Source organism: Cenococcum geophilum (assembly GCF_001692895.1).
Source record: "Cenococcum geophilum 1.58 unplaced genomic scaffold K441scaffold_57, whole genome shotgun sequence".
Taxonomy (NCBI): Eukaryota; Fungi; Ascomycota; class Dothideomycetes; order Gloniales; family Gloniaceae; genus Cenococcum; species Cenococcum geophilum.
Genome location: NW_027137615.1, coordinates 976,301 through 993,161, shown reverse-complemented (window position 1 = coordinate 993,161; position 16,861 = coordinate 976,301). Strand labels below are relative to the sequence as shown.

The following is a 16,861-nucleotide window of genomic DNA, read 5'->3' as shown; positions in this document are numbered from 1 at the left end:
GAGATTCTTCTGAGGAGGCCATTTTCTCCCCTTGAGTAAGGGAGTGTTCGGTTGCACCTCCTTATTGCTTAAGGAGGCGACTTTTTGGAGGCGATCAGGAGCTCGAATCTGAACTGGAAGCTGGTGTTCGGTAGATATGGTGACTTTTGAATAAGGAGCTCCTCCTTATCGGCAAGCGCGTCAAATTTGCACGCCATACCGTATATAGTAGGAGAAATAAAGCTCTTGGCTCCTTTTCAATAAGGAGCCTTCTGCGACTCCTCATTTTCCATATTCAATAAGGAGCTCTGTTCGTGCGTGCGCCCAATCGCCTCCCACCAGGTATGGCATTACCACCCTCACCCTCAACAATATTGCTGCAGCAGCAGCAGACCCTGTAGGGTAAATAATACACGCAGAGGACGTCGCCAATTTTAAGCCTTATTTAAGGCCTTAAAGAGCGATCAACCGAACACCCAGCTTCATTTCATATTAAGCACGGATACTATATTAACCGCCGATCAATATCTACTAGTTGACGCCGGTCAAAGCACGGAGCAACCTCATATTCAAAAAGTTCCTTATTGCAACCGAAACACACCTAAAACTATCATCAGTTTGCCAAGAATTCAGGCAAACCTTTATCTGTCTTATAGAGACCTAACTGCTTTCTTGCAATACCACCTAGTGCCCATTGAGCGTCTCGTGGCGGCTTACCTCGTACTTACGATAAGTTGGGTTACTCAAACGGCAAATAAGCGAAATTAATCGGATTTCCAGCTCCCTGGCTTTGTTCAGTCTTCAACTTGTTTTTCCCTAAAAGGGTTAGCGCTGACTGCAATTGAACAGAAGTTCTGCGCATTTAATTCCTTCTTTTTTATTTTAATCATGGACCTACTCTCTACTTTCTACTCTTGCATTCCTTCTCCAGGCTCTGTCTATAAGATGCGTCTACGCTTGGCTTCTCCCCGCGTGCCTAATTCCATTGGCGACAGCGAAGCCAACCTATGTCACTCCAGTCAAATATCCCCAACTCAATGGTTAATGGATCTGTAATACATTGATACGTCCCAATGACCCCATTTGAAGGCCAACCATCTCCGCTCTCAACTCCACTGCCTGCGAATACTGGTACTTCGATGGCGCAATACTCGACGGCTCCGCAGGCGTGACAATAACTATACTTTCCGGGATCCTTCCTCGTTGCGGCTGACTGGGACCCTACCGCTAATGCAGTAGAACTGGCTGGCATATCAATGGGACACATGTTACTAACCATGAATTAAAAGTCGGATGTCAGGAATCGCGACGGACAACAGAGCCTTAGACTCTAAATGTATATTACAGGCTCGTATAAATTTTAACGTAATAATGCGTTAGCTCGGAGATACTAAACAGCAGTTGGATAACGCGGGTGTACATCATACAAGACCCTCCTTAAGGCTCATTTCTCCAAAATGCGTACTATCCAGACATTACAACTATAACACCATTCCATATAAGCGAGAACAGCTAATCGAGCTCGCACCCTGAACGCTGCTAGGAACGAAGTTAATCCCGGAAGGAAGTCTAAAAACAGGACAGCAGTGCTATACTAGGAAGCTTAGGACGCTAGGACTAACATTCTCTGACATTTAAGCAAAAACGGATATCGGAAACTAGGATGCCTAATAATCATGAACTAAATATAGCGGACCTACTTAGATAGCATAGCTAGACGATAGGCCGAGAGTAACGCTAATGATTCTGGATGTACGCCTTCATCGATACGACGTTCTCAACCGAGCTACTAAAATTAATGACCAACTGTAATCCGCCAGAAAGACTCTCAGTATTGTAGTACGCAGCTTAGTTTGCGTGCCGAGGTATCTTAACGTCCATACTAAATAGTTAAACGCGAGCTTCAAGCCAGCGTGCGAGACGTTATATGCAATAAGCTCGGTAGAGGTTCTAAGTATAACTCACTATATCACGGCTCCGTTTCGAAACATTACGTTATATAACCGGGTACGAGCTTAGCAATATAGACAGCGATTCTCCGATGAACTACGCTAGAGCATGCGCTTAGAGGCTCTAAGGACCTTTTAACGTTGTGTCTGACTCGTCAACCGATATGTTCAATATTAACCTAATCGGTTGTTAATCTCGAACGGTTAGGAAGTCACTTGGTCATGTTTTGGGGCGTTGTATAAAGGAGACAGAAACAAGATTTTGCAGGTTGCCGCCAAGCCGTGAGAGGCTGAAAGGAGTGGGCAATAAAAGAGAACCGTAATATGAGGTAGGAAAACTGAGCTAGTAGGGCCTATGATCTGTATTATATGGTGAACAGCACGGCTGGCAAGATTTATGGAGCCTAAGACGCAATGAAATAGTCTTATAAAAGTTTCTCTCAGCTTCAATTGGCAAGAGCAAGGCTAATCGAAATACTGTTTCCTTCATAGTGCTACCAAAAGCCCCCTAAAACACCTATTCGCAGTAAGACCTTATCCCAGACCTATCCCAGGACCATCCCCTTCATGGTAAATTTAAGACATACTTAGTACTAGTATCCCGTCCGTCAGAATGTGCATCCGCAATCCCCCGGACAAATGGCACGTAACACCACCCGATAACTGCACGTCCGGAGTTCTCAGCACATTCGTCCTGCTAATGGTATTCCATACCATAGCACTCTGTGGCATATCTCTCACTACGGTCCGAAACCTATCTCTTTCTTAGTTCATATATTAGATAGCCGACACTCTATCAAGCTAGTCCAGTAGCGCGGGGGCGCCAGGGATACCGCACACAGTGGGTAGCGCAAAATAATCATGGCGTCCATTGCTTGGCCTCGTTAAGATAGCAAGGCCCCATGAATACTAAAAGCGCGTGTTGTCAGTATGCTATGACTCACAAAATATCGAAGTGCGTGCATCAAATGCAGACATCGACACGACATCTAAGAGGTCATGTCTTGAGAGCTAAGGCTCACGCTAATAGGAAAAGGACTCGTTGGCTTTTATAGAAGCCATACAGCAATCATACCTGGTCCGCATGAGAGGCACTAGGCCCAAAGCCCAGGAAACTCCCCACAGTCTCAAAGACATTCTGCCTATTCCAGTTTCCGGCGTAGTCGTTTACGCGAAACTAGTCGACGTGAAGAGCTGTTGACCATAAAATTCCACGTGGCAACCACCGCTTTAGATTGGGAGCCCCAAACACATATGCATGAGCCGAAGCCTAGCGATCCGGCAGTATTTTTTGTACTGATTCTTGTAACCAGTTGTACCTAGTTTCTAAGCAGTTTTTGTAATCCGGTGCTTCGTCTTTTAGTATTCCTTATCGCTGGTTCTCAGGTGTTTAGGTAGCTTTCTGATCTGATACTTCGTGTATATTGTATGTGTCTTTTAGGTATCCGATCGCTGTGTCAAGAGAACGCCAGCTACGAGTGTGGGCAAACTACTCTACCAATGCGCGGGGATGCCATGAACACGATCTTTAAATGGACATTTTATTTTCCATGCAATGAAGACCAAAATTCGAAATTAGCTTGAGATGTGAACACGGCTTCAGAAGGCTTAACTAATTGCGCGGATGGTATTTTGAAGCGGAAAATGAATCGCGCTGTTCAAAAGATACATCCCCCGTCCAGATAATCTTTTAGTGCCCAATATTCCCTAGCTGCGTCTCTTCACTCTAGCTGTGCTCCGAGAGAGATGATTCGGAAATTGGACAGCGTTGCATAAAAGGAGGGCCTAATTGGTTATTGGAGTAGTCCAAAAGGGTCACGTTACTTAATGGGCACACACCTAGCCAGAGGGATGTAGGGCTCAATATTTGGTAAGCTTGCAGAAGAGTCCAATCTGGCACCCAAAAGGCAAGGAGGCAGTGATGATGTCGACACACATGCAAAGTGTCGGACGGGACAAGTCACTCATAAGAACTCTGTTGATTGAAGCTGGCTCTAGAAGCTCTCTATATACATGGCGTTGGGGCAAAGACTGACGACGACACTGACGACGACACTGACGACTATTTGGAACATTACTCAATCGCCACCAGGTCGACATGCCACTCAGTCGGTGATAGGTATATGAATAGGTAATAGAAAATAGATAGTAAGACATACGATGGCAAGAAACAGGGTGTGAGTCATAAGGTGGTACTTGACAGTGACCTCAACGTTCGACAAAAAGGATGTCCCAATCTTTACGAGTATTTACACACCACAAAGCGATTTGTAGAAATAGCGATGATAGAGCCTAAGAATAATCTACGACGATGGGTATTGATGCGCGTGAATCTAATAAACTTAATAGCGCATAGACTTTATCGCGTAGATCTGTAGACTGACAAGTTTGGGAAGTGACTAGCAGATCTAGCAGCCTCGCGTAGCTCCATGTCTTTTCGAAAGTTGTGCGAAGCTGGAAGACTGTAGGTAAGATGCTGTCGAAGGAATCTCTCTCAAGTTCGACGCGTTTTCTACGCATGAAAGATGCTAGGGAACCCTAATTCATGGACATTCTTCCACAGAAAACAGTTGCGTACTGGGCTAACGTAATTTCCTGGACGACCCAGACACGGTGAAACCATCGTCTTCTGAAGAATGCTTTGAAAGACTCTCGTAAGGCTGGCCCCTCATGACCATTATCGAGATTGACGATTTGGCTGAAGATAAGATCGCTTTCTGCATCTCCTTTACCGAGGTCGACCAAGACTTCGGTAGCAGTGCCATAGATTTCCTTCATTAGGCTCACTTGATGGTTGCGTTCTTGAGTGTTTTGCTGGTCAATAGATGGCATATCTATCCAAAGTACTCTTTTCAGGCCTCGAAGCCTTATGCGTCTTAGTGCACCGTCACAACTTTCTGTAATAGGGATTTGCCCGCCATTCTTGCATAAGACGGCTTTTGTAAGAGAGGCATCACCAGACTGATCAGCCCAGGTGTAAGAAACAGCTTGGTAGTGTGGGTAATCCTCGAGATTCTTGTGTGAAATCTCGCAATAGAGGTCGTCATCGAATTCTCCAGGTTGCAGGGTTACTAAACGGACTTCTTTACCTAGCTCATAGTGAAGGGGTTGGTGCTTATATCTTGTAATAGGTGAACCAGGGATTCCATACCTTTTTGAAGTAATACGCACGGCCATTTTAACGTATTTTTACCTTTTTTAAGGTATAAATCTACGCATTTAGATTAGCGTGATCAACACACGCTTTCAACCAGATGCGCCAGGTTTGATGTAGTTGCCAGCCAGGGTTCCAAATCCATACTCATCCAATGTACATATCGAAATTCTTGGTGTCCTCCAATGTCTCTCCTATTAAATTCTAACATGCAGCTAAACTATTCATGTGACTCATTAACACATCATTCATGCATACATACATCTAGCCAATCGTCACTACTCCAGCTCTGCTTCTTTCAAAAATTCTCCGCGCACCTGCTCCTTCGGCGGCTGGTAGTAAAACCGGCCCCTAAATATGTAGTACAGGGTGGACAAAATGATGACGCCACCATACATAACAACTCCCCAATTCATGGTCACGGGCGTCGGGTTGACGACGCCGGGGAAGAAGCTGAAGATGTACACAGGAAGGAGATAGCACATGGCGCCGATATTGATTGGGAGACCCCAACGCCCCAGACTCCAGCGGGACGGTGGCAGCTTGTGGCCCTGGAGACGTCGGAACAGCATGCAGCCAATTGTGATCATATAAGAGGTCAACAGGCTGCCGGCGCTAAGAGAGAAGATGGCGTTCAGCGCGGCGGAGGAGCCGATATTGATGAGGGAAAGGAGGATGGTGATGACTAGGGAGACGAATAGAGCGTTGAGCGGGAGCTGGTGTGGAAGGATGGCAGGTGCCAGCAGAGATGAGAACGGCAGGCCTTTATTGCGGGCGAATGCCCAGAGTTGGCGAGATGCAGTGGCGAGTACGGCGATCGAGCTAGCTGTTAGGTTGATGATGATGATTGCGGCCATTATATTCGTCCCGGTAAGGCTTTTTGTGGTATTATAGAAGATCTGGAGAAATGGATAGCCAGTTGGCGTTTCCAGAATGGTCTCAATGTCACCTAGGGTGAAGATTACGGTTATGAGGACGAAGAAACCCAGGAGCGCGTTCACAACAAAACCTAGCATCAGGGATACTGGGAGGGTTCTGGACGAATCTTTGGTCTCCTCAGCTAAAAAATGGTTAGTGGTGTGCAAAAACGTGCTAGAATAGCATTACTTACCCATATGCACAGAGCAGTCGAGACCCAGTAGAGACAATGCAATTGGAAGCATTCCGATCATCATGGACAAACCATCCGTGCTCCATCCTCCATTGTTAGTAAAATCGAGAAAGACGGAATGGGCGTCTTTTAGTGGCGCTAGCACCCACAGCGGGATTACAATGACTACGCCTAAGATATGGAGGAATACAAGTAGTCCCTCGATCAGAGGCAGTTTCTTCGCTAGGATAGTGTTGAAGATAATGGCAAAAAAGGCGATTCCAATCACAAGTAAAGTACCATGATAAGCCTTAAACTGATAACCTGGGATGTTCAAGACGAACAAGCCCTGGATGATGGTTCCGGCCAGAAAAGCACTGGACGAGATACCCGTTTGCCAGGCAGTCGCGCAGAGCCAGGCTATGTAGACTAGTTAGTACCTATGTTTACAAGGGCTCGCGTGAGAATTTACCAGTAACGTAGCTAAGGTATTTGTGATATCTGCGTGGTGCCAGTACAGAGACCCAGTAATACTGGCCACCCGAAGTTGGAATCCTGGCGTGAAACTGTCAGTGTTGATTGGGTCGCTAGAGTCGGAGACTTGTTACACTGAGCCCAATTCGGCAATACTGGCATACACCAGTCCAAATCCTACGACTACAATGATGTAACTCCAGAACAGTCCAGCAGTGCCTCCATTAGGCAAGCTAAGTGAGAGCCCCCTGGTAGCACATGTCAGTGTCTGCATGCCGCGGGGGTGTAGTAAGGAAAATGTATACCCAAGAACGAATTCCCAGGTACAGATCAGAGTGGACGCAAAACCAAACATGGCAATTCGACCAAAGTTACGCTGTATCGACAGTGAGTTTGGACGTGCGTGTATACGAACGGGAGCGGGACGGTTCATGCATACTCTTACAACCTGCGTTAATTGCAGCTTCTCCATGTCCTGCTTGTCCTCCTGGGTGCCGGTCCATTTTTCGGCGACAGCAGCCTTCATTTTGGCGGTTAGTAGCAGTCAATTGCGCACTCTGCCGAGGAGAGAAGTTGATATCGCAGAAAGAGAGCAAGACGATAGAAGAAATAATGCAATAGCTCGATTTTTGCGGAACTGTACAGGATGATATGAGATTACATGCTGCTGAATGAATCGCGGACTTAGTCTTCCTGATGCAAGGCGTAAATGAACGACGCTGTATGTCCTAACGCTAATCTGGAATGGAGGAGAACGGGTGGGTTTTTACTCCCGGGTTATGCGAAAGGAAGCCAGCTGTGAACATCTAGCTCCCACTCGGCTTCCCCAACGTTTTCCCCGGCGCGTCTAGGCAGCATCCTGGGATTGTGGGTACAACATGGCACCTGAACAGTTCATCTTCAGCACGGGCTCGTTCCAGAGCCGGGTTCTGGCGTCTTGGAAGCGATGCCGATTATGCAGGGCATGGCACCTTCTTGTGACCAACAGGACTTAGTTGGCGGCATTGGGACTAGTGAGGCCGTGAGGATAGGTGCCACCCCTCGATCCGGACACTGACAGGCTCTCGGTGCCGCGGGGAAACTCTGCCGGGAAATTTCCCCGCCTCCATGCAGGGTTTGGGTGCTCTTAGTGGCACAACCTCCCCTCGCCTTCCACTCGTCTTCCACTCGTCCTCTTGCTTTACGGAACACTCCATGGAAAGCATCGAGGAAGCTGCATCTATTCGACCTTTGATTGTTAATTATCGAAGGCATTCCAGCACGAGCTGTTGCACATCTCCACAGCGGCCGGACCGTTTCCGATAATCTCCCATAAGAGGCCTTTCATTTTACATATTTTATTTTTTTACGTACCGAGGAACTTATCAATATCATTGGCCGTGCTGCCCTCAATGCTGCATCTGATGGCTGGAAATGTCGCTTGCACGAGCCAATTGGCTTGACTTTTCTTTTGACTTCTGCTGGGATAGCAGCGGGGGCAGCTCCTGGAATTATCAGCACTGTTCCCGTTTCCTGCGGCCACTTGTAGATCACGATCTTTGATAGGACCCCCCCGTTTTCTCCCGCTTTCTTTTTTTGCTTATCACAACTTACACAACCGGGCTGCCCTGTGTAACTGGATGTCCTAGCTACAGCCCATCCGTCATGATTGGCCGTGAATCACAGAACGGGCGAAACAGCAAATCTTGGGGTTCACACTGACCACTATAACACCTACTCTATTCTATATACATGCCCATTGTCATGGCATTTGCTAAATCACTTTCTTTGCTTTTCGTTTCCCATATGCGCTCATTTTTAGTTTCTTGTTCCTTATGTCAGAACCCGGGGTTTACACCTCTCCAGCCGGGGTTGTTACCCCAGACAACCGCAGCGGCGTCATTCTAATTGTTAACATCATCGGCCTCGTCATTGCTATTTCTTCTGTTGCGGTTCGCGCCTACATCACAAGTGCTGGCCTTAAGAAGCTCGTCTGTAACAAGGACGACACCTTCTGCCTCCTAGCCACGGTAATGTCATGTGGTCCAACAGCTCCGTTAACCCTCAGCATTAACATACTCTAGATATTCTGCATCGCCGAATCCGCCCTAATATTCTCCGAAGTGTCGAAAGGATTCAGCAAATCCATCGACTTGATCTCACTAGAGAATCTCATCCAAGTTCAAAAAGTGCTTTCTCCTAGTCCCACGCCCTTATTCACCGCGCTGATTCGAACTAGTTTGCTTACGCTATTGACATTACATATATTGTTGGAATATATTGTACAAAACTCAGCATTCTCTTCTTGCTCATGCGACTTCATGGGCCATATTCAAACCTAGTCTTAAGAACAGGGCTTATCCTGACGATTATTGCCGGGATCACATCTGTCTTCGTAATTGCGCTGAAGTGCAACCCGCATCATCCGTGGATTCAGTATAGTGCGCAATGTCAAGGTCTTGTACGTCTGGCATTTTACATTATTAGGCCTTCCGATAATTAACATAACGCAGCTGGCTCGCTGGCAGTTTGTTGAAATCACCAGTATACTAGTCGAAGCGGGCTTATTCTTGTCACTGGTCTACCTTGCTGCAAATGTACAAATGGAATTTACTGCCAAAATAAAAATGGTCCTTCTATTTGGGACACGCCTGTTGTAAGTTTTAAAACTGGCATGTAAAATGGGTTCATTGTTCCTAACTGTATACTCTAGTATCATCGCGTTTGCAGTTCTCCGCATTCTCCGTCTACCAAATTACCTCTCCTCCACGAACCCTACCCTCGACGGCACCAGCGCGGCTATTTGGGCCCAAATCGAGCTGCACTACAGCCTTATTACTACTACCACACCACTTATAAAGCAATTCGTGCTGCAATTCCACACCAACTATGGTGCTCTGCAATCGTCCACCATCGCCACAAGCCGAGTGTATGGAGGAAGCGTGAGAACAAACAGCACGCACCCACGGCAGGAAGTCACAACAGATGTAGGAGCGAAGATAGGAGAGCCACGGTCCGAGAAGGAGCCATGGACGGAACGGCCCGACTGCGCACACGCGCGAACGACGGTGACGGCTAACGATAGCATCAACGAGGAGCCGTTGGAGGAGGAAAACCGGGTATGGGTGCATAGGAAGATCGAGGTTAGGGTAACGTCGAAAGACCCTCTGGTACCCGCCAGATCTGTAGAGTAGCAGCTTTGGGTATAATTAACCTTGCTTAGCGCACTACTGCCGCTCCATGAGATCGTGTCGGTAGAGCTGCCCTCATTTGAGGCTAGCGCTTGATCTCTCTTTAGCCAGCTTCCTCTGAAAGCTGCACAGTTGCGCTCCCGCGCTACGAGTCCGCTACGCACCTTCGCAGAGCACCTCTCGATCACCGCCTTGTTCCCTACGGGCAAGGTTCGAGTTAGCCTTAATAGGCTTAGTGTATAGTGTGTATAATGGCTGAGAAGGACTGCTCAGGCGGCGGGGTTCCGGAGGCTATGTTTTTAAGCAGGCCTGTCTGTACGCCATTGCAACGCTCACGCGATGTTTTGTCTCCTTTCTTTAAGGATAAACAGACGAACAAGATACCATGACCACCTTTTTAGGGGATTCATTACAAGATTTACCACCCCTCCGGCTCCAGCGCAATTGTGAACACTAATGAAGCTAAAGAGGCAGGAACGAGTAGGCCTATATCTGCGCCATCTTTTCTACTCAAATTAAGATCCATACTATATTCTTGAGAAATCTTTTTGTAGAGCGTAGACTCACCGGATTGTGGCGTCTCAACCGAAACGTGTGGGCCTTGGCGAAGGGCGCAAGAAGGGCGTTGCCGCCCCTCCATACAGCATTGTTAAAGCCGCCCTCACTCTCTTAGTGTATGCCGCTATCACCTTGATTCTTGATTCTATTCCGCCCTTCTTCTCGACACTCTTTTAAATCGCCTTCCAATTCTTTTTGGTCAACCTACACCCCACATTTGATACCGATACCTCTCCTCCACTATGTCTCTCTCAGTGGATGCCTGGAAAGAGGCTGACGCCGAACTCGACTTTCAACTCGACCACCTTAGCAGCCTTACTGAGGATGATTTCGCCAATTCATGGTGGAAAACTGACGGCCAGGGGCTAGATGTTCGTCTACATCCAAGCCCAGCCGCCGAACCACACCAGCCTCTAGGCTTGCCTCGAGGCGAATCTCAAGCCTTACCACCTCATAATCTCGGAAGCTTATCTGATTCCCCTCTCAATGGATCACCTCACTTGAACCTTCTGTGAGTGTTGCTGCTTCTCTACCAAGCTTTCCATGGCTATGGCAACACCCTTCAGCGTATATGGCACAACCCCTTAATTGTCGCCAATGCGTAAAATTGCCTGGATTACATCAGATCTCGCGACGCCATTTTGCGGAATCCGATCGGATCCTGAAGTCTAGCAGCAACCTCGGAAAGTCCGTTACTCAAAGTAAATGCCTGAAGTAAATGGCTTCACGCATTGGCCCCGATGGTTTTGCATTTTTATTCGGCGGAAAAAAACAATTCTCACGGGGAATGTTGTGGAGCAACGCCCTGTATGGATTACGAAAACCCAACGCCTCGCATGGATTACCAAAGCCACCCGAAAACTCAGTGTATATAAGGCCTTTATGGTTGTCACTGAGTGGACCAAGGATTGGCTTCAACAAAGAACCCTTTGTTCAGATATTTTATTTCGAATAGGATATTATGCCACTCCCGGACATTCATTCATATAACTACTGAAGGCTTCATTGACCATGGGATTTGGTAGTCTTTCGCCACTATCCTTGATCGTCAATGAAGTACTTGGAAGTTATAGGGTTTTTTTTTTTACGAGTTCGTTTCTGACCTGGTATTTCTGGTCGACAGGATGTTACAGGACTTATCGGATGGCCTGCACTACTGGGGATGTTATAGTACTCAAGATTTAGGACATGGCATTGAATACCACTGGGACCGATTCGACTAGGATTTTCCGGAGCATTCTTGGACCTCTATCTGCATACAGGATGTGCACTCGACTTAGTATGGGCGTTTGTTTCTTTGACTCGGCATGAGAATCTATCTACACGACTCACGATGGGCTGGATTTACTCGATTTGACTCTCGGTGCAAACCAATCACATATTTACCACGCTAATTTCCCTTGGCTACCAAATCATCCCTACGAGGGCCTTGGCCACTACCGCCATTACCGCCATTACCAATACAAGCAAATGCTTTACCTCTCAGTCATTTCCACAACCAGGAAGTTCATGCAACAGCAAATTTAATCCCGTCATAGAAAAACCTCGGCAGCAATTTGGGATACGTATCTGGGAACATGAAGTTCTCGATACATGATGTCAATGCTATTAAGCTACCACTAAATTTATTGGGCTATCGATGTGTATTCCTCAGTTTCGGTGAGGAGTAGCCCTGCAACTGTGCCAAGTGCTTTTAGCCTGTAAATACTGACGAGTAGTTGGCAGCACTGCAGCAATATACATTGTCCAGATGACATTTTTTCTGTTTCTGCATGGCTCTTGACCTTGTGGCGCTTACTATCAGATCGATATCCCAAAATCATCGCGTTCCTTACAGAGTCTTTATCGGATTCAATAGCAGATTTAGATTTCTCATGCGTAAGAATAGTCCCATTGCATAGACGAATGCTGCTAATGCGGCTCACTAGTTTGTCATTGAAACAGTCTTTCGGTGATTGTCCTTATTCACTTGAATTCATTTTGCACCCCGGAGACTGAGACCTACAGTATGTCTACTCGACCAGCGGTACAAAACCGAGACTGATTCTATATTAGGGAAATGATTCTCCAATGTTCATCTTGGTTTTCTGTCATTCATTTTTTGCCTCTACTGAATTATTGGCTGACTTATTGGCATTTTTGTAGAAATGCACTGCCTCTTGAATGCAACGACTCGTCTATCTTCTTCGCCGACACCCCACCCCTAGACCAGACTCCCAGTACATCACAAAGCTCTCCGTATGTTAATAACAATGAGGCTGTCATTTGGACCTGACAATACCTATAGAGCCTCTAGAAATCCACTTCCTCTTGAATGCAACGACGACTCGTCTGTCTTCTTCGCCGACACCCAACTTCTAGATCAGACTCCCAGTGCATCACAAAGCTCCCCGTATGTTAATAACCACAGTGAGGGCTGTCATTTAGACCTGACAATACCTATAGAACCTCTAGAATTCCCGCCACACCGATTGGACTTATTCTCAGCGATGACCGCTACAGTTGCCACAGTAACATATGTGCTGGCCTCACTTTCTCTCGCATCGCGGATTTAAAGCGCCATCACAATACTGTCCATTCCACTAGTCCCACAAGATTTTGGTGCGCATGGAAAGGTTGTTCTCGGAGTGACGGAGGCAAGCCATTTCCTAGGAAGGACAAGCGAGACGAGCACGTGAGGAAGAAGCACCTAAAGACCACGAATATTAGAAGACATCTTTGACGCTTATTATTAAACTAGGCTTGGTGTGTTAGCGTGTGGGATAGGCTTTCATTTTCGGCCTCCTTTTATTCAAAGCGCAAAGACTTTGAAGGCTTTACGTGCTACGAGAAAATGTATCCCGGCCCAAGGTACATTCTGGGATTTTAATGCGAATCAATGCATACACGTAAACAAATTCTTTGGGAGTTATTAGGATTTCCATTGCATGATTCACGGTTATTGTTGCTAGCAAGGAATAAACGTATAGCCTTATATGCAGTCTCTTATTTAGTCTTCTAATTCGATGGCGCTCTTGTGCTCACTCCTTCGTATGACATATCAAACCCTCCACTTCGCCAGAGGTCGACCTGGGCCTGTTGGAGGATAATCTCAACTAGACTTTACATTGGAAGCCGGCGCTGGATTTCCCGGCTCAAGATTCTATAATATCTTTCAGTATTTCTTAAAGGCTCATCTAAAGTAAGACCCAGTTTAATAAAACGTCCGTATAGTTACATATATCTAATAGGTTTAGATGAATATCTCGCCTACTCCTATCCCCTCCTGCCTCAGCCGCTACATGTATATAGTAGGTGTCTTCACCAGAAACGACGCCCACGTCCAGGGCAAGGTTAGGGATCAGCAGAATAAACCCGCCAACCACCTGCCTTTGGAACAAACCCCTATAATAATACTTCCTCGCCATTCTCCTCCCGTTTTCCATCTCCCGAGCACCATAACTGGCTAGAGGATTCTGCCAGCTGGCCGCATAATTTAGATACTGGAAAGGCACCTCGACGTTCTCTTGCTGTACAACTGTTTCGATGTCGCGCATCAGCGCCATGGCCACGTTCATAGCTTGAACCAGAATCGCTCGCTAGTGGCCAGTAATTGGAAACTGAAGAGGACGAGGGTCTTGTGACGAGGGCCTTGTGGAGGGTGGAGGTGGGAGGGAAGCCGAGCATGTTTAGGGTGGAGGATGGTGTTTTGGGGGGGATGGTTTGGATGGTTAGGACTAAGGTTATGTTGGCTACAGTATCAAGCCCTACATGCTCTGAATAAAATATTGCCGTATTTTATATCGAGAGACACAAAGTAAGTAGATTTAATTGGTGTACTATGCGTGAAGATATTTACGTCACTTAGTGTCGACCTGAATCAAGTTATCTTGTCACCGACTCAGCTACCTCCCATTGACTCAGTCATTGACCCAGTCATTGACTCGGTCACCTACCCCGGCTTGACTCGGTCGCCTACCCCGTCTTGGCTCGGTGACCTACCCCGTCTTGGCTCGTTCACCTACTCCTTGTTTCCATTGCCACCCCCCTCCCCCCTTCTCGTTCTCATTTCCTACACCTTCCTTATGTATATATAGAGGCTCTTAGAGCCATATTCAATAGATAGAGTCCTCATTCTTTTCTTACAATCGGTGCACGGACATCCGATCGACACTTAGGCAACTATATATTTTTTAGTGGTTAATACAAAATTCACCTTGATTTGTTCGTTGATTTCGACATCCACCTGCCGATTGAGGCTTAATAGCTTTATATAGCGTAACGTCAATCTAGCTTAGTATAACGCCGATCTATACAGTAACTCGCAGGCGCGTGTATAGTACCTTAGCATCCGGTTAAAAGCGCGTATTAATCTTGGCGATTAAATGGTAGAATTTTGCACCTCTAAAGTAATAAGTACAACTACTTTAGTATATTTTAATATATTTCCAGGTACAAATCCACGTAGTTTAATCTACACAATTAATACGCGCTTTTAATTAGATACGCGAAATAGTACATATACACTTACGAGATACTATGTAGAGTGGCGTTACGCTATATAAAGCTATTAAGCCTTAATTGGCAGGAGGTGGATTTTGTATTAAACCCTACTTTTTAATTCAAAATATATCAAATATCACAAATACGACTATATTCTAGGCCTATACCTTACGTTACATATAAGGAACTCTATTTCTATACATATTTTGACCCTTAGAGAGTTAAAATAGTATTTAAAAGCGAGGAACCGGTAGCCGCCAGCTAAGCCGAAAATTCTCAGCACGCGCCCTCGCTGCAGGCAATATACGTCCTAGAGAAGATGAGTTGCGGCGTGTGTTTGTATGTTAGTGAATTTTGGGAAACGAGCTGTGGTGGACACTGGACGATATCCAAAGGATGTCGAACCAAGCGTCAGGGTTTGATTGTTGCTCAGTCCGCCTTATCAACATCAAAGCCAGGTAGAATTGCGTAATATTGATCAGAGCATTGTCTTAAGACACAGCGGGTATTCTTAATACACAGTAAGGTCGAGCTTCTTCAGCTTACTCTAAGGATTTCACAATCTTTGAGCCGTGTCGCTCAGGTTACAGGTATTCATACTTCTCTGGGGATACTACTGCAAGACTTCCGCATCTAATACCACGTTATCCTAGTGAGGCCACCACAAGCACCACAGGCTAGCTCTTCACCTCCACCTTGCGCTCCGCGGGGTAGCGGTTGTGTCTCCATGAGTCACTTACCCACCACCACCAAGGCTTCCCCTCGCCCACTTCGCTTTAGCTTCTCCCGTAGGGTAATAGGGTGTGACCTTCACACCATCACCAAATGCCGGTAGGAACCTTCCGCCGCTTCTGAGCTTTCCTTTCCCGCGCTCGATCGTGACATTGCTGGTCAGCGGGCTGAGTGCCACGCCTCCTCCTGTTCGTCGACTACCATGTGAACTACGTCTTCCGTATGTTGCTGTTTGTGCTTTAGTCCTTCAGGCGCAACTGGTCGTGAGACGACCTCTTCTAAGCCAACGAAGATACTGGAGCGCTGGGATCTTGGAGGAGAATAGGAGAGGCTGTCAACCCGGCTCTGGTCAGAGCATAAAATCTCGGTGAAGGTGGGTGGGAGAGAGGTCCGTGGGCTTATTGAGTTTGAGTCGGGTCTGCGGCGGTCGGATGGATGAGGTTCTTTGAAAGGACCAGCGTCGCGGTCGCTTAGTGTGGTTCGCTGCTGAATATGAACCTCCTTTTCCGTTTTCGTTTCCGCTTTCCCAGCTCTCCGGTTCGGTATACGCCATGTGAAAGGCCGGTTGCGAGCTCTTTGGGGCGTCGGAGCGGGAAAATTTCTCCAACTCGTTTCGCGCAATGCTGAAACCTTCTCGCGCTCCCCCAAAATCCATCGACTCTTCGTTTTTATCGCGCTGGATTCAAGTGATTCTTTAGATTCGTAGCGAGAGGCGTTGCCAAAGATTGTATTTGTCATGGCCGCAGTTCGGCCGACCTTTTTCATGTGTTTAGAGAGCCTGCGAAGACGTGTCGAACTTTGAAAGAGCATCTCATCTGCCGTAGACTTATGGCGCGAATGATTGTCCTGTTTCGAGATAGGAGTGGGAGTAGGCCGTGCAAGCCGTATGCGTGTTTCTTGTTTGATATTTCCATACTTACCACGAGCCTGGCTATCCGGTGAATCGCTAATGAAACTCAATGATCCGCTTCGCCAACTAGACAGCGCACGCAAGTTGGCCTTTCGATACCGTAGGCGCTCTATATCTATCCCGACATTTCCATAAGTTTTCATAGACTGGCTTCAGGATGACAAGGCGCAGGTCATGACATACCACAAAGAGTTGTTCGCGATGCACGGCACAAATACTTCAACTCACGTTCACCCATATTATTGTCAGGAATCTCGTGTATAAATCTGCAAATTTTGCCAGGGCGTAAGTCACACAGTCCGTCAGTGACGTACCACCAGCAATAACCGCGTGCTGATAGCTCCTTTCTTACTAGCTCTACAT

The 16,861-nt window shown here is 46.8% G+C and overlaps 6 protein-coding genes across 6 annotated transcripts; 2 read left to right on the top strand and 4 right to left on the bottom strand.

Moving 5' to 3' along the window:
- Window positions 1-4,093: 4,093 nt before the first annotated feature.
- Window positions 4,094-5,105, bottom strand: K441DRAFT_619797 (uncharacterized protein; the record flags this gene model as incomplete). The annotated part of the gene is made up of 2 exons (XM_067645894.1): window positions 4,094-4,440; window positions 4,480-5,105. 2 exons carry the CDS (start codon window positions 5,103-5,105, stop codon window positions 4,221-4,223), a joined length of 846 nt encoding a protein of 281 aa, XP_067498897.1. The 3' UTR covers window positions 4,094-4,220.
- Window positions 5,106-5,187: 82 nt separating this feature from the next.
- K441DRAFT_619796 (amino acid transporter) lies at window positions 5,188-7,286 on the bottom strand. Its single transcript, XM_067645893.1, has 6 exons — window positions 7,086-7,286; window positions 6,952-7,022; window positions 6,781-6,894; window positions 6,645-6,727; window positions 6,194-6,592; window positions 5,188-6,142 (listed from the first exon to the last, which is right to left on the bottom strand). The coding sequence occupies exons 1-6, from the start codon at window positions 7,170-7,172 to the stop codon at window positions 5,361-5,363; spliced, it is 1,536 nt and encodes a 511-aa protein (XP_067498896.1). The 5' UTR covers window positions 7,173-7,286; the 3' UTR covers window positions 5,188-5,360.
- A 920-nt stretch (window positions 7,287-8,206) lies between these two features.
- K441DRAFT_282203 (uncharacterized protein) lies at window positions 8,207-10,243 on the top strand. Its single transcript, XM_067640933.1, has 6 exons — window positions 8,207-8,655; window positions 8,710-8,814; window positions 8,865-9,086; window positions 9,139-9,281; window positions 9,339-9,795; window positions 9,849-10,243. The coding sequence occupies exons 1-6, from the start codon at window positions 8,461-8,463 to the stop codon at window positions 9,867-9,869; spliced, it is 1,143 nt and encodes a 380-aa protein (XP_067498895.1). The 5' UTR covers window positions 8,207-8,460; the 3' UTR covers window positions 9,870-10,243.
- Window positions 10,244-12,496: 2,253 nt separating this feature from the next.
- On the top strand, window positions 12,497-13,321 carry K441DRAFT_282245 (uncharacterized protein). Its single transcript, XM_067640934.1, has 2 exons — window positions 12,497-12,766; window positions 12,829-13,321. The coding sequence occupies exons 1-2, from the start codon at window positions 12,615-12,617 to the stop codon at window positions 13,094-13,096; spliced, it is 420 nt and encodes a 139-aa protein (XP_067498894.1). The 5' UTR covers window positions 12,497-12,614; the 3' UTR covers window positions 13,097-13,321.
- Window positions 13,322-13,508: 187 nt separating this feature from the next.
- On the bottom strand, window positions 13,509-13,931 carry K441DRAFT_699941 (uncharacterized protein; the record flags this gene model as incomplete). The annotated part of the gene is made up of 2 exons (XM_067653207.1): window positions 13,509-13,516; window positions 13,628-13,931. 2 exons carry the CDS (start codon window positions 13,929-13,931, stop codon window positions 13,509-13,511), a joined length of 312 nt encoding a protein of 103 aa, XP_067498893.1.
- Window positions 13,932-15,310: 1,379 nt separating this feature from the next.
- Window positions 15,311-16,842, bottom strand: K441DRAFT_282112 (uncharacterized protein). The gene is made up of 2 exons (XM_067640932.1): window positions 16,682-16,842; window positions 15,311-16,613 (listed from the first exon to the last, which is right to left on the bottom strand). The coding sequence occupies exons 1-2, from the start codon at window positions 16,734-16,736 to the stop codon at window positions 15,748-15,750; spliced, it is 921 nt and encodes a 306-aa protein (XP_067498892.1). The 5' UTR covers window positions 16,737-16,842; the 3' UTR covers window positions 15,311-15,747.
- Between the last annotated feature and the right edge of the window lie 19 nt (window positions 16,843-16,861).